At 42.0% G+C, this 15,656-nt stretch overlaps 1 protein-coding gene across 1 annotated transcript in view; it reads left to right on the forward strand.

The window, feature by feature from the left end:
- The first annotated feature begins 312 nt into the window (after positions 1 to 312).
- The window catches only part of LOC115167923 (inter-alpha-trypsin inhibitor heavy chain H6), a 22,323-nt gene continuing 6,979 nt past the window's right edge, over positions 313 to 15,656 (forward strand). The window contains exons 1-5 of the mRNA XM_029722669.1: positions 313 to 865; positions 5,637 to 5,672; positions 12,561 to 12,715; positions 15,111 to 15,221; positions 15,512 to 15,656. The exon at positions 15,512 to 15,656 is cut by the window's right edge and continues 103 nt beyond it. Of these exons, the coding sequence (XP_029578529.1) occupies positions 743 to 865; positions 5,637 to 5,672; positions 12,561 to 12,715; positions 15,111 to 15,221; positions 15,512 to 15,656 (570 nt within the window). The 5' untranslated portion in view covers positions 313 to 742. The remainder of the gene's footprint in view (positions 866 to 5,636; positions 5,673 to 12,560; positions 12,716 to 15,110; positions 15,222 to 15,511) is intronic.

The following is a 15,656-nucleotide window of genomic DNA, read 5'->3' on the forward strand; positions in this document are numbered from 1 at the left end:
TGTTAAGACAAAGAGTTTATTAAACTGAATGACTGGAACTAGATTGGTGAAATAGTAAAATTCAAATAAATTGCATAACCAATTTTAGAGATCTGTTTTGCAGATAATTGAAGCTTTAATTTATAGGGTCACAATTGAGCTTTTATATTCTGACTATTCAAGAACGAGTGGGGTAGCCTGTGTTGGAATATAATTTGGCCAAATGGTAAAGAGTTGTTTTTCTCATATGTCTCATTTGTATGTCAGGGTGGGATATCCTATATTTTATTCGGTCCCATTTTGGAATTGAGAAAGGGGCGACAGCAAAGAGAGATTGGAATGTTTTTCTTTCCAATTGTCGACATTCATTGGTTAATAATTCGTCGTTTCTCTTCATGCTCACTAACCGATGGCAACAGTCCGCGAAATTTCCAGTATGTACACGTGAGGGACACCCTATTGAACTCACAGGGACTCAACTCCTGCAATTTTTGTGCGCACTGATATTCTTTAAAATTTTCGTCTGTCAGATATAAAATTATAATTCTACGATTTATTTTCTGTTATTATATACGAGGTTTCAAAACTATTAAAATAAAGGGGAGGGAAATGAACGAGTCTACTGCCTCTTGAAAAAGAACTAGTCAAATGTGAGGTTTGTCCTACCTCGTCCTGCGTACCTGCACTGGATCTCTCTAACTGACCGGCAACCTGAGACCACTGGCAACATAACGTTTTTCATCTCGGGAGACTAAAAAGTATAATGAACATGGGGAATGTGGATTTAAAAATCCTGTGTGTTTTATTTTTCTTCGTGATCTCAGTGCAGAGGGGATTTTCAGAGGAATACGGAGCACGCCTGGGAGCAAAAGAAATACCTTTACAGGTGCGAATGATTTTATCTTCCTGTTGGGACGAGTAATATTGGAAACTCTTGGAAAAATAAAACATACTCATGACAGCCTCACAAAATCATGTTTAAAAAAAAATCATATTAATGATCCCTGTTCAACGAAAAATGTATTCCTCATACAAGGCTACATTCATTTTTTGCACGCAATATGTATTTGTTGCACTCAAGTGAGGGGTAAACTATATAGAAGATGTACAGGACTGCACGTTACTATAGGATGGATGGCAGATGTGAATACAATTATGCATTGGTAACAAACACATGATATAGCCTACACTATACAGTAAAGCCTACATTTACATTAATTAAAAATAAAGTTTCAAATACCAAAAAAAATCTATAAAAAAATGTTCACTTCAGAATGAACCACTGCACATTGAAAGGTGTTCCTCTCTTTAATAAAGGTCAACTGCCACTTCGAACCAACTTCTCTGGTTTTAATCGGCTTATGTGGCATCGATATGAGTCAGAGAGATTAATAGCCTAGAGTCAAAATTCACTACAAAGTGTAAATAGCATACTTTTGATAATAAAGTCAGTCTCATCCAAAACTGAATTTTGTAAATTCCTTATGATTTACTGGAGGGTTGGGTATGGATTACAACTTTACATGGGGAAACTCAATTGGAATCGTATTTACTCCCATTATACGTTACCCACTGTTAAGGGTTTACCATGAATTTGACAGTAATTTACAGGCAGCTCGGTGGCATGTCAAATTACGCATTTAATATTACAGTATACATTCTGTAATATACAGTATATGGTATCAAAGCATGTACTGTGTACTGACATACAGTACAATACTGTAAAATGTACTGTATTATACTGATAAAAAGTAAATGCTACCATAGTTTGAATGAATGAACGAATGGATGATATTAATTCAGGGTAGAGTTTGTATTTCACAATATGTTATTGTAATTACAAGGGATTGTTGTAAGCAGGTTGGCTGCTAGGTAAAGTGTTCACACATTACAGTATTAATTAAAATGTAGGGTTTTATATCACTTTCACTTCTAGAGGCCTTAACAAAGGCTTCCTAACTGGCAGCAACTACAGGAAAAACAGACCAAAAGGACATGGCAAAATGCTGAACCATTTAAGGTTTAAGACTAGCTGCCTCTGGGCTCCCGAGTGGCGCAGTGGTCTAAGGCACTGCATCACAGTGGTAGCTGTGCCACTAGGTTCAAGTCTAGGTTTTCACTTACGGGTGCAACAAATATAGGCTCTTGTGCCTCAAAATATGTTTATGATCCAGAAACAACAATGCCACGTACCCACTAATGGTGAAAAGGTTTTTGGCGCTCCCAAGATATGGTATGGTACTACAACCTGTGGGGTCGAATTACAGTACCATTCGAAATACACCAATTTTCCCACAATGACCATAATTTACAGTATGCTGCCGTGAAACGTGCCAGAGTTTTGAATGTGAGTCTGAATGTGAGTCAAAAGGCGGTGAAATGTAACCGAGTTGCACGCTTTTTTGATGAGTAACCTTGCTGGAGACTTGAAGACTTGTGTTAGCTTCCTGAACTGATCCCTATGGGCTTTAGCTAAGTAGACTAATAGTCTTGTGACATGCAGGAGATCCGGGTTCAAACCCAGTCAGTCACAAGAGCAAGATTAAATAGGAAGTGGAAAAGCTATCCTTAGAAGGGCTATGACAGGGCTATCAAACTATATTCTTATGGGGGCCAAATAAAACATTTTGTCACACTCCCTTTTAACGTGTCCTGCACTTCATAGAGGAAACAGAAGGCACGACCATGTTAGAGAAAGAGTCTTAAAGAGTCTTTTAGGAATGGGTCATAATTGTGACGTGGTAAAGTTGGACTTCGGTGCAGAGAAGAGACCAGACGAGGAATCAGTGGTTAAGGATACACATAATACTTTACTGAGAAACGGGAGCCGCATGATCACAGTACACTTGAAAAAACAACAAGCACTATAAGTCTCGAAAACTCACTCAGGAAACAAATGCACACGGTAAACAATTCAAGTTTCTGCAAAGGACAACAGAAAACACTCTTTTAACAAAGAAATCATAATGAGGAAATTGGGACAGACCTGAGTGTCGTTAACATCTCTAGGACGGTCTCTGCCGCCCTCTGGTGACAGGTGGAAACATGACAATAATAGCTTAAACAGAGCCAAATTCGTAGGAAGAAAATACATGTAACATGCCACATTGGCTTCGGAAACCTCCAGAAACCTATTTAACAAAGATAGTTTTTGATTCCAGAGGTTCTCTTCTACCATTCCTTGCTGACAAAGGACCAGGATGTTGTCTCTGGTTTTGAATCTTAATTTAAAGTACTGAGTTTGAAACTGAATCTGAATGCATCTGAGAAGTTGAATATATGAAACTTTGGTAAACTTGAAATTATAGTTTGTAAACTTGATACACAAACGAAGGAATGCAATATATACCATATTGAAACTGAATATCAAAATGTTAATTTGATCCAGTTTTAAGTCAATGTATTAATTCAATTATTTAATTTGTGCATTACAAATAAAAAAATATTGAATTCAAATGCAGTTTTTGTTGGCACTGAAATTTCTCCCTTTGTGAGATGAAATCTACACCTTTGATTAGGATGTTATAAATCCTTATTATTTAGTTGCATGATTTTTCAATTTTAAAGTAATTATTTCTATATAGCCTACACTTTCTCGCTCTGAACTAACTTGAGTGGGGCTGGTGTGGCTTTGTAACAGCGATTGCTAGAGCAGCCAGACTTTCCCGACTCAACTGTATGCAGTGCACTGACTAGTTTTTCATGCACATTTTTTAACTTGAGGAGTATTGCACCAAATACCTTAGCTACAGTAGATGTAAAATTGCATGACTAAGACCTCCTTGGCAAAAACATCAAAATGAATTACAGATTTTTTAATTCTGATTATTTTAAGGAAGTGACTATTTTGAGGAAGTGGAAATGTTGTTGCTACGGTGACTCAGGAGGGACAAACAACAGTACCTGCCAGGGTACGATATGCGAACATAACACAAACACATCAAACCACACCCCCGAGATAACTCTCATTTTGGCTTTAGTCATGGTCGCTTGCATTTCTTAATGGGCAATCTTCAAAATGAGGCCAAATCAGGAAGTGCAGTCGCCCTCTAATGTTATTTGTTTGTGTTGTATCTCCAGGATATGTGATAATGGATTGACACAGCAGTGATTTGTGAGCAAAAGGAACATTTGAAACCGAACCTGTGCACCTCACTATCCCTCTGTGTACAGTGACAGCATTTGTTTCCAGTCCCCCCTTCATTCATGAATAGCTTTGATTCAGCCTATTTTGACACAGAAATATTGACCCAACCCCACACATAGATCCTGGAGATAAATTTAAAAGGAGGGGATTTTGTAAACTAACTACAGTACTTGGTAGTATTTTGTCACTTTTCCAAGACAAGTTGTCCTCTTAAATACAATTTCTTATATTAGATAATGACCTAAATGTACAACATTTTAAATCATCATATTTCCAGATTACAGTAGTACAAATGTGGGTACACAAAATTGGGTGGAAGGTTAAATTACATAATAATGGTGTGGCGGGTTGAAAGTCTTTGAATGAACAATATAAATCTACTTTAACTCAATACCTTTCAACCCTCTACAATGGCTTTAGGGTAACTGTATGATCTTAAAACACTGCTATAAAGCTGTTATAAATCTATTAAAGGCCCAGTGCCGTCAACAACGTCAATTACCTGTGTTTTATAAATATTTCCACACTATGAGGTTGGAATAATACTGTTAAATTGTAAAAATGATGATGCCATCTTTGTGTAAGAGCTGTTTGAAAAGACCGCCTAAAATTTCAGCCTGTTTTGGTGGGATGGAGTTTTAGCCTGCGACATCACCAGGTGGTAAATTAGTTAATAAACCAATAAGAAAGAGAGTTCCAAACCTCTCTGCCAATAACAGCTAGTTTTCAGTTTTTCCCTCCACACTCAGACCACTCCCAGGTAGTCCAAGCAAAATTCTTGCTTGAGAAATTGCTCTTTGCTAAGATGCTATTTTTGTTTCTTTTTTGACCATTTTAATTTAAAACAATCACAGTAAGGTACCTAATTGTAACTCAGAAATGATTTGATATTGAGATAAAAACAGCTACATTGGACCTTTAAGCTTTTAAGCTTTGCACAATGTTCAGAAGGCCTCAGCTTGTTTTAATTAAATGTTTCCAAACTACAGGAGTCCAGCAATATGTTACTGTCAGGGTGTGTGTACATAACAAACTACAACCTTGTATTCTGCTCTGCTGCGCTCAAACCCTGTAGCTCTGCTGCGCTCAAACCCCATAGCACTGCTGCGCTCAAACCCTATAGCTCTGCTGCGCTCAAACCCTATAGCTCTGCTGCGCTCAAACCCTATAGCTCTGCTGCGCTCAAACCCCATAGCTCTGCTGCGCTCAAACCCTATAGCTCTGCTGCACTCAAACCCTATAGCTATGCTGCACTCAAACCCCATAGCTCTGCTGCACTCAAACCCCATAGCTCTGCTGCACTCAAACCCCATAGCTCTGCTGCACTCAAACCCCATAGCTCTGCTGCACTCCAACCCCATAGCTCTGCTGCACTCAAACCCCATAGCTCTGCTGCGCTCAAAACCTATAGCTCTGCTGTGCTCAAACCCTATAGCTCTGCTGTGCTCAACCCTATAGTTAGGATTCATTACACTTTCATTAACTTTCTCTGTATTGTTTTTCTCCCCAGAGAGTGAGACGCCAGAGCAAACCAGCAAAACCGTTGGTGAGTATGAGCTACATGGAATGTCCCAGTGGAATGTATCATTGCCGAAATCAGTAAGATATCTTACTGGTACGGCTTCGCACACGTGCAACAACTGCCTATGTAGATGGGCTGTGATAATATTGGAAAGCATTCACTGAACATTGATCCCCTTCTAAATCATATCAATAGGTGTGGCGGTCACTATTCTGCAGCAGACGGAGGCTGACACTAAGACAGAATTGAATGAGCTGTATTCCGCCATAAGCAAACAAGAAAACACTCAACCAGAGGCGGCGCTCCGAGTAGCCGGGCGACTTTAATGCATGGAAACTTAAATCCGTTTTACCAAATTTCTATCAGCATGTTAAATGTGCAATCAGAGGGAAAAAACTCTGGACCACCTTTACTCCACACACAGAGACGCATACAAAGCTCTCCCTCGCCCTCCATTTGGCAAATCTGACCATAATTCTATCCTCCTGATTCCTCCTTACAAGCACAAATTAACCTGTTGGGGCTAGGGGGCACGGCCGGATAAAAAACGTACCCGATTTAATCTGGTTACTACTCCTGCCCAGTAACTAGAATATGCATATAATTGTTTGATTTGGATAGAAAACACCCTAAAGTTTCTAAAACTGTTTGAATGGTGTCTGTGAGTATAACAGAACTCATTTGGCAGGCCAAAACCTGAGAAGATTCCAAACAGGAAGCGCTCTCTCTGACCATTTCATGGCCTTATTGATCATCTCTAACAAAATCAGGGGATCTCTGGCATGACGTGACATTTTCTAACGCTCCCATAGGCTCTCAGAAGGCGCCAGAAAGCTGAATCGTGGCTTTGCAGGCCCTGGCTGAAAAACAGTAGCGCATTTTGATAGTGGTCGATCTGAGGACAATGGGACGGGGCGCGCATGCCCGAGTCGACTCCATGTTTACTTTCTCTCTCTTTGAACGAAAACCACCACTCCCGGTCGGAATATTATCGCTTTTTTACGAGAAAAATGGCATAAAAATTGATTTTAAACAGCGGTTGACATGCTTCGAAGTACGGTAATGGAATATTTAGAATTTTTTTGTCACGAAACGCGTCGGGCGCGTGACCCTTATTTACCCTTCGGATAGTGTCTTGAACGCACGAACAAAACGCCGCTATTTGGATATAACTATGCATTATTTGGGACCAAACCAACATTTGTTATTGAAGTAGAAGTCCTGGGAGTGCATTCTGACGAAGAACACCAAAGGTAATCAAACTTTTCTAATAGTAAATCGGAGTTTGGTGAGTACCACACTTGGTTGGTGTCAAAATAGCTAGCCTGTGATGGCTGGGCTATCTACTTGGAATATTGCAAAATGTGCTTTCACCGAAAAGCGGACATAGCGAGTGCACAAAAGCGGACATAGCGAGTGCATAAAGGAGTTCTGTATCTATAATTCTTAAAATAATTGTTATGTTTTTTGTGAACGTTTATCGTGAGTAATTTAGTAAATTCACCGGAAGTGTTCGGTGGGAATGCTAGTCACATGCTAGTCACATGCTAATGTAAAAAGCTGGTTTTTGATATAAATATGAACTTGATTGAACAAAACATGCATGTATTGTATAACATAATGTTCTAAGATTGTCATCTGATGAAGATCATCAAAGGTTAGTGCTGCATTTAGCTGTGGTTTGGGTTTATGTGACATTATATGCTAGCTTGAAAAATGGGTGTCTGATTATTTCTGGCTGGGTACTCTGCTGACATAATCTAATGTTTTGCTTTCGTTGTAAAGCCTTTTTGAAATCGGACAGTGTGGTTAGATTAACGAGAGTCTTGTCTTTAAAATGCTGTAAAATAGTCATATGTTTGAGAAATTGAAGTAATAGCATTTCTAAGGTATTTGAATAACGCGCCATGGGAGCGTCCCACCTAGCCCATAGAGGTTAAAGCAGGAAGCACCAGTGACTAGATCAATAAAAAAGTGGTCAGATGAAACAGATGCTAAACTACAGGACTGTTTTGCTAGCACAGACTGAAATATGTTCTGGGATTCCTCTAATGGCATTGAGGAGTACACCACATCAGTCATTGACTTCATCAATAAGTGCATCGATGACGTCGTCCCCACAGAGACCGCATGTACATACCCCAACCAGAAGCCATGGATTACAGGCAACATCTGTACTAAGCTAAAGGCTAGAGCTGCCACTTTCAAGGAGCTGGACTCTAACCCGGAAGCTTATAAGAAATCCCGCTATGCCCTCCGACAAACCATCAAACAGGCAAAGCGTCAATACAGGACTAAGATCGAATTGTACTACACCGGATCTGACGCTCGTCGGATGTGGCAGGGCTTGCAAACCATTACAGACTACATAGGGAAGCACAGCCAAGAGCTGCCCAGTGACACGAGCCTACCAGATGAGCTAAACTACAGTTGAAGACGGAAGTTTACATACACCTTAGCCAAATACATTTAAACTCAGTTTTTAAGAAATCCTGACATTTAATCCTAGTAAAAATCCCCTGTCTTAGATCAGTTAGGATCACCACTTTATTTTAAGAATGTGAAATGTCAGAATAATAGTAGAGAGAATTATTTATTTCAGTTTTAATTTCTTTCATCACATTTCCAGTGGATCAGAAGTTTACATACACTCAATTAGTATTTGGTAGCATTGCCTTTAAATTGTTTAACTTGGGTCAAATGTTTCGGGTAGCCTTCCACAAGCTTCCCACAATAAGTTGGGTGAATTTTGACCCATTCCACTTGACAGAGCTGGTGTAACTGAGTCAGGTTTGTAGGCCTCCTTGCTCGCACACGCTTTTTCAGTTCTGCCCACACATTTTTTATAGGATTGAGGTCAGGGCATTGTGATGGCCACTCCAATACCTTGACTTTGTTGTCCTTGAGCCATTTTGCCACAACTTTGGAAGTATGCTTGAGGTCATGGTCCATTTGGAAGACACATTTGCGACCAAGCTTTAACTTCCTGACTGATGTCTTGCTTCAATATATCCACATAATTTTCCTCCCTTATTATGCCATCTATTTTGTGAAGTGCACCAGTCCCTCCTGCAGCAAAGCACCCCCACAACATGATGCTGCCACCCACGTTCTTCACGGTTGGGATGGTGTTCTTTGGCTTGCAAGCCTCCCCCTTTTTCCTCCAAACATAACTATGGTCATTATGGCCAAACAGTTCTATTTTTGTTTCATCAGACCAGAAGACATTTCTCCAAAAGTACAATCTTTGTCCCCATGTGCAGTTGCAAACCGTAGTCTGTCTTTTTCATGGCGGTTTTGGAGCAGTGGCTTCTTCCTTGCTGAGCAGCCTTTCAGGTTATGTCGATATAGGACTCGTTTTACTGTGGATGTAGATACTTTTGTACCTGTTTCCTCCAGCATCTTCACAAGGTCCTTTGCTGTTGTTTTGGGATTGATTTGCACTTTTCGGACCAAAGTACGTTCATCTCTAGGAGACAGAACTCCTTCCTGAGCGGTATGACGGCTGCGTGGTCCCATGGTGTTTATACTTGCGTACTATTGTTTGTACAGATGAGCGTGGTACCTTCAGGCATCCCAAGGATGACGCAGACTTGTGGAGGGCTACAATTTTTTTTGGAGGTCTTGGCTGATTTCTTTTGATTTTCCCATGATGTCAAGCAAAGACGCACAGGCACACCTCCAAGTGACTAACATGATGTCAATTAGCTTATCAGAAGCTTCTAAAGCCATGACATAATTTTCTGGAATTTTCCAAGCTAAAGGCACAGTCAACTTAGTGTATGTAAACTTCTGACCCACTGCAATTGTGATACAGTGAATTATAAGTGAAATAATCTGTCTGTAAAAAATTGTTGGAAAAATTACTTGTGCCATGCACAAAGTAGATGTCCTAACCGACTTGCCAAAACTATAGTTTGTTAACAAGAAATTTGTGGAGTGGTTGAAAAATGTGTTTTAATGACTCCAACCTAAGTGTATGTAAACTTCCGACTTCAACTGTACTTCTATGCTCACTTCGAGGCAAATTACACTGAAATATGTATGAGAGTACCAGCTGTTCTGGAAGACGCTCTCCGCAGCCGATGTGAGTAAGACCTTTGAACAGGTCAACATTGTCACAAAGTTCGTCGTCTGAGGAGGAGAAATCATCGGACCAATATGCAGCGGTTAAGGTGCTCATCTTCTTTTTATTTAGAAGGGAAAAAAATACTCATACAAAACAAACGACGAAAAACAGTCCCGTAAGGTGCTCAGACTATACGAGGAAACAACCACCCACCAACACTAGTGAAAACAAACACACTTAAATATGGCCTCCAATCAGAGAAAACAACAAACAGCTGCCTCTGATTGAAGGTCATTGACAAAACTAACATAGACATAGAAAAACTAGAAAACCCACATAGAAATAGAAAACATCAACCAAAAACCCCGAAACACACTAAACAAACACCCCCTGCCACTCCCTAACCAAACTGCAATAACAAACAACCCCTTTTACTGGTCAGGACGTGACAAACATTCACAAGGCCGCAGGGCCAGACGGATTACCAGGACGTGTAATGCGAGCATGCGCTGACCAACTGGCAAGTGTCTTCACTGACATTTTCAACCTCTCCCTAACTGAGTCTGTAATACCAACATGTTTTAAGCAGAACCACCATTGTGCCTGTGCCCAAGAACACTAAAGGTAACCTGCCTAATTGACTACCGACCCGTAGCACTCACATCTGTAGCCATGAAGTGCTTTGAAAGGCTGGTCATGGCTCACATCAACACCATTATCCCAGAAACCATAGACCCACTTCAATTTGCATACTGCCCCAACAGATCCACAGATGATGCAATCTCTATTGCACTCAACACTGCCCTTTCCCACCTGGACAAAAAGAACACCTATGTGAGAATGCTATTCATTGACTACAGCTTGGCGTTCAACACCATAGTGCGCTCAAAGCTCATCAATAAGCTAAGGACCCTGGGACTAAACACCTCCCTTTGCAACTGGATCCTGGACTTCCTGACGGGCCGCCCCCAGGTGGTAAGGGAGGTAACAACACATACGCCTCGCTGATCCTCAACACAGGGGCCCCTCAGGGGTATGTGCTCAGTCCCATCCTGTACTCCCTGTTCGCTCATGACTGCACGGCCAGGCATGACTCCAACACCATCGTTAAGTAGGCCTGATCACCGACAACGACGAGTCAGCCTATAGGGAGGAGGTCAGAGACCTGGCCGTGTGGTGCCAGGACAACAACCTCTCCCTCAACGTGATCAAGACAAAGGAGATGATTGTGGACTACAGGAAAAATAGGACTGAGCACGCCCCCATTTTCATCCAAGCACACCAAGACAGTCGTGAAGAGGGCACAACAAAACCTATTCCCCCTTAGGAGACTGAAAAGATTTGGCATGGGTCCTCAGATCCTCAAAAGGTTCTACAGCTGCACCATCGAGAGCATCCTGACTGGTTGCATCACTGCCTGGTATGGCAACTGCTCGGCCTCCGACCGCAAGGTACTACAGAGGGTAGTGCGAACGGCCCAGTACATGGGGCCAAGCTTCCTGCCATCCAGGACCTCTCCTCCAAGCGGTGTCAGAGGAACACTCGGTGTCAGAGGAACGCCCTAGTTCTCTCTGCTGCCACACGGCAAGCGGTACCGGAGCGCCAAGTCTAGGTCCAAGAGGCTTCTAAACAGCTTCTACCCCCAAGCCATAAGACTCCTGAACATCTAATCAAATGGCTACCCAGACTATTGCATTGCCCCCCCACTAAATCCTCTTTTACACCTCTGCTACTCTCTGTTGTTATCATCTATGCATTGTCACTTTAATAACTCTACCTACATGTACATATTATCTCAACTAACCGGTGCCCCCTCACACTGACTCTGTACCAGTACCCCCTTGTATATAATCTCGCTATTGTTATTTTACTGCTGCTCTTTAATTACTTGTTACTTTTATTTCTCAATCTTATCTGTATTTATTTTTTTAACTGCATTGTTGGTTAGGGGCTCGTAAGTAAGCATTTCACTGTAAGGTCTACACCGGTCTTAACCTCCACGTGTGCTAGAGATTCTTTTTTGCCAGTTGTATGCCCATAAGGGAGAAGACAAGCCTACATTGTTTTACTAGCAATACAAGAAACGCTTCACATTAAGCCCTTTGAAATAAGCCAATCCTGGGACTTTAATGACATCTGGATAGGAACATGATGATCAAAAATGCCAGTATTAGGTTATGAGGAAATCATGCTGTGAGTGTAGATCTAGCTATCACTCTCATTGCAATCTGTATTTTTAACCTGTGTGCCACACAGAGTGAGAAACCCTGTAGTGAGAAACCCTGTAGTACTGTATCTCAGTGGAGCCATCATTTTATTTGATGCTTTAAATGTTACCAATGATAGAATGTAGATCATCAAGCAATCGGTCTCCGGTGTATCAGAAAGCTTGTCCACTGTCTTTGATATTGGTAAGTATCGAGAAACAGGTCTGTTTGTCTCTCAGTAGCTCAGGTCTGTCTGTGTCCCGGCCTTGCGGTAATGTGGCCCAGCTGACCAGAATGGCCCCAGCAGGGCCCAGAATTAGCCAAGTAAACAACGCGGTGGGAGGGATATCTTGCAGAGTGTGGCTTTGTAACATTTGTCTAAACTTGTCAAGACACTGAAGCCTGGTTAAAAAAAAGCCTAGTAATACTTGGATTTTCATTTACAAAAGAGCCCCATCAGTACTCAAACCTGCGTCTTTGCAACTGTCAGTCAAACACCTTAGCAATTACACCAAGAGGTCCAAAGCTCTTGATGAGGTCGCTATTGGCTTTGTACTTGGGTAGCTATATAACGATTTCATCAGATCAAATGTGTATGTTCTTTGCTGACTGTTTGCTGGATTAATCTGTTCCCAGCTGAAGGTGACAGACTACCATGTGAGGTGTTCTGTCATGTCTCGCTACGCCCACACCACCATCCAGAGCTCTGTGTGGAACCAGCTAGCTGTCACCAAGGAGGCAGCCTTTGAGGTGGACCTGCCCTCAGCAGCATTCATCTCCAACTTCACAATGTGAGTCAGTCACACACTTTAAGTCAAGTGAAGTTTACTTTATTATCCCAAGAGTAGGAAATGCTGTTTTTTTGTACCCCTCACTCACGCAAGCTCACAGGCAGCAGGAGAGGCTGAGTGAGAACCAGCCAGTTCCCTCCCTCCCAGGTAGTGGGCCTATAATCAAATTAATTGTTCCTTCCCTTGGAATGATGTAATCCCTCTATCCTGGGTGCCAGTATGTTTCTTCTCACTTGCCAACTCTTGCTGCTTGACGATGAGTGACAAGGAGCTGGCATGATAGCACAAACAGAATGGCACTCGGGCTAATATTCTTCAGGATCAAAAATACATTTATTTTTGGCTGTGAAGGGGGGTAAAGTATAAGATAAGAGGTCCTAGATAAAAAAAACATTTTTTAAAAAAGGAGTGTAAAGCTTGGTAGTAAATAAACAAAATAAATCCCAAATGCCAGTCAGGTCTGCGGTTTCCGGACAAACTCCCCCAAATAAACATTAAAAACCCAACGAGGAGCCGGAGCCTGGGGTTGGGCTTGGGTCAGAAGAGGGAGGCGTCTGGGGGGATCTTAAAAGCAGATGAATACCATGCTTTGTAAATATGTCAAAACGTTAGTAGAGAAAATGACAGAAGCATGCCCTGTTTTTTCCCCCCTCTCTCTCCTGCGAAGTTTACCAAGGTACATATAAACAAGCCAATATAAACATGCTACGCACACCTGCACGCACACACATGCAAACACATACTGACACACATAGCCAACACACGCCACACACATATCCATTTACATGGAGTCAAATGGGGGATGAAAACTCCTGAAAATAGACAGTTTTACATGCGGACTAACTCTCTGATGCATGCATATAATATCACACATCTCTCTCTGTCACACGTACGAGCACACACACACACACACACACACACACACACACACACACACACACACACACACACACACACACACACACACACACACACACACACACACACACACAAGCTAGCACATTTGGTTCCTTGGAAGTTGTGGGAATGTACACTACCGTTCAAAAGTTTGGGGTCACTTAGGGTTAGGGTTTGATCAGAAATACAGTGTAGACATTGTTAATGTTGTAATTGACTATTGTAGCTGGAAACGGCTGATTTTTAATGGAATATCTACATAGGCGTACAGAGGCCCATTATCAGCAACCATCACTCCTGTGTTCCAATGGAACGTTGTGTTAGCTAATCCATGTTTATCATTTTAAATGGCTAATTGATCATTAGAAAACCCTTTTGCAATTATGTTAGCACAGCTGGAAACTGTTGTTCTGATTAAAGAAGCAATAAAACTGGCCTTTAGACTAGTTGAGTATCTGGAGCATCAGCATAGGACAGCCACGCTCTCACCAAGCTCTAAGAAACATTTGGTTTTCAGAACGTTATGTTCTAGCTGGAACACACACACAACACTTCACCAATTAATCCAGAAGGAAAATAGCTGTGGTGACTGTGTTTCTTTAGTTCAGTCACGTTTCACAACGTGGGACTGAGGGCCTTGTGTTCTGTGTGTAGGTCACTCATGTGCAGCCGTTCCCAGTTCCCACTCCCTCTCAGCCACACATACATACAGGCCCCTCTATTTTCCACCCTGCTAAGCCCACCATTTCCTTCTGCTCTGTGTCCGGAACAAGACCTGCTTCAAGGCTGGAGATTTATTTTGGTTGGTCCCTGTTGGTTTTTATTTAAATATATTTTTTCAAAGGACATGACCTTATTTTAGCACTTCATCACATGATGACAGGAAGGCGGTGAGAATTTAGGAACTGTATGGTTTGCATTAGGGTGTGTGAGCTCTGGTCCAGTTTGGTTGGAAAATGGTTGTGGAACGGTTGGGTATAGAGTAGGTTCTCCAGGGGCCATGGAGGGGGTTTCCGAGTGTTATTTTTCAGTTATCATGGGTGCGTCTCAAATCCAAACACGTAAGGGTCAGGTCAAAAGTAGTCTACTAGATGGAATAGGGTGTCATTTGGGATGCAACCATGATTACTGAAAAGAGATCATGCAACACCCTGAGACCCTTTCATGGCCTCCGCAGGACCTACACCGAACCATTTCCCAACCAAATCATGGACCAGAGCTCAGAGAGCTCATGTTTTCAGAGGGAAATGACTCCCTCCTCTCACCCTTCGCTTCACGTGAATCTGTAAACCAGCATGATTCATGTTTGTCCTCCATCTGAGTCTAACACAAATGCTGTGAAGTATGTTATTGCTTTGTAACGTGTGACTAATAATGTAAATAGTTGCAGTCAAGGAAAGTAAAGGAAACCTAGATATTTTCCATCCATGAGACCAATGCATGTTTCTTAACATAGTCTGACCATTGCGAGTTACCTCGTTATTTCCTCTGCCCCCAGCACCTCCAATGGCAAAGTGCACATCGCCCAGGTGAAGGAGAGGAGTGCTGCCAGGAAGATCTATGACGCAGCCAAGAAGCAAGGAAAGACAGCTGGACTCGTTGCCACCAAGTCAGTCTGAAAAAGTATTTCAGACCACAATCACCCTTTGATATGTGTTTTATTCAGATTTCTTTGTTTTATGTGGGAAAAGTACAACAACACATCTGTATTCTAGACATATGGACTGCCGTCACCCACCACAACCATTTAAATCTTTTAGCATTTCTACTCAGATCAGTTGTACTTGCCTGCTTCAAATTCTTTCCATTTCCCCACTGTTTTCCAAGTCATTCTTTCACCAGTTACCACCGCCACCGCCACCACTCCAATACCTCTCTCTTACTGTGTCTTCATCTCAGGGAGAGGGAGATCGAGAAGTTCCGCATGGCGGTGAGTATTTCCTCTGGGAGCCGGATTTCCTTCTCGCTGTCCTACGAGGAGCTGCTGCCCCGCAGGTTGGGTCGCTATGAACTGATCCTGGGCCTGAGGCCTGGAGGACTGGTC

This window comes from Salmo trutta, chromosome 30 (genome assembly GCF_901001165.1).
Source record: "Salmo trutta chromosome 30, fSalTru1.1, whole genome shotgun sequence".
Lineage (NCBI taxonomy): Eukaryota > Metazoa > Chordata > Actinopteri > Salmoniformes > Salmonidae > Salmo > Salmo trutta.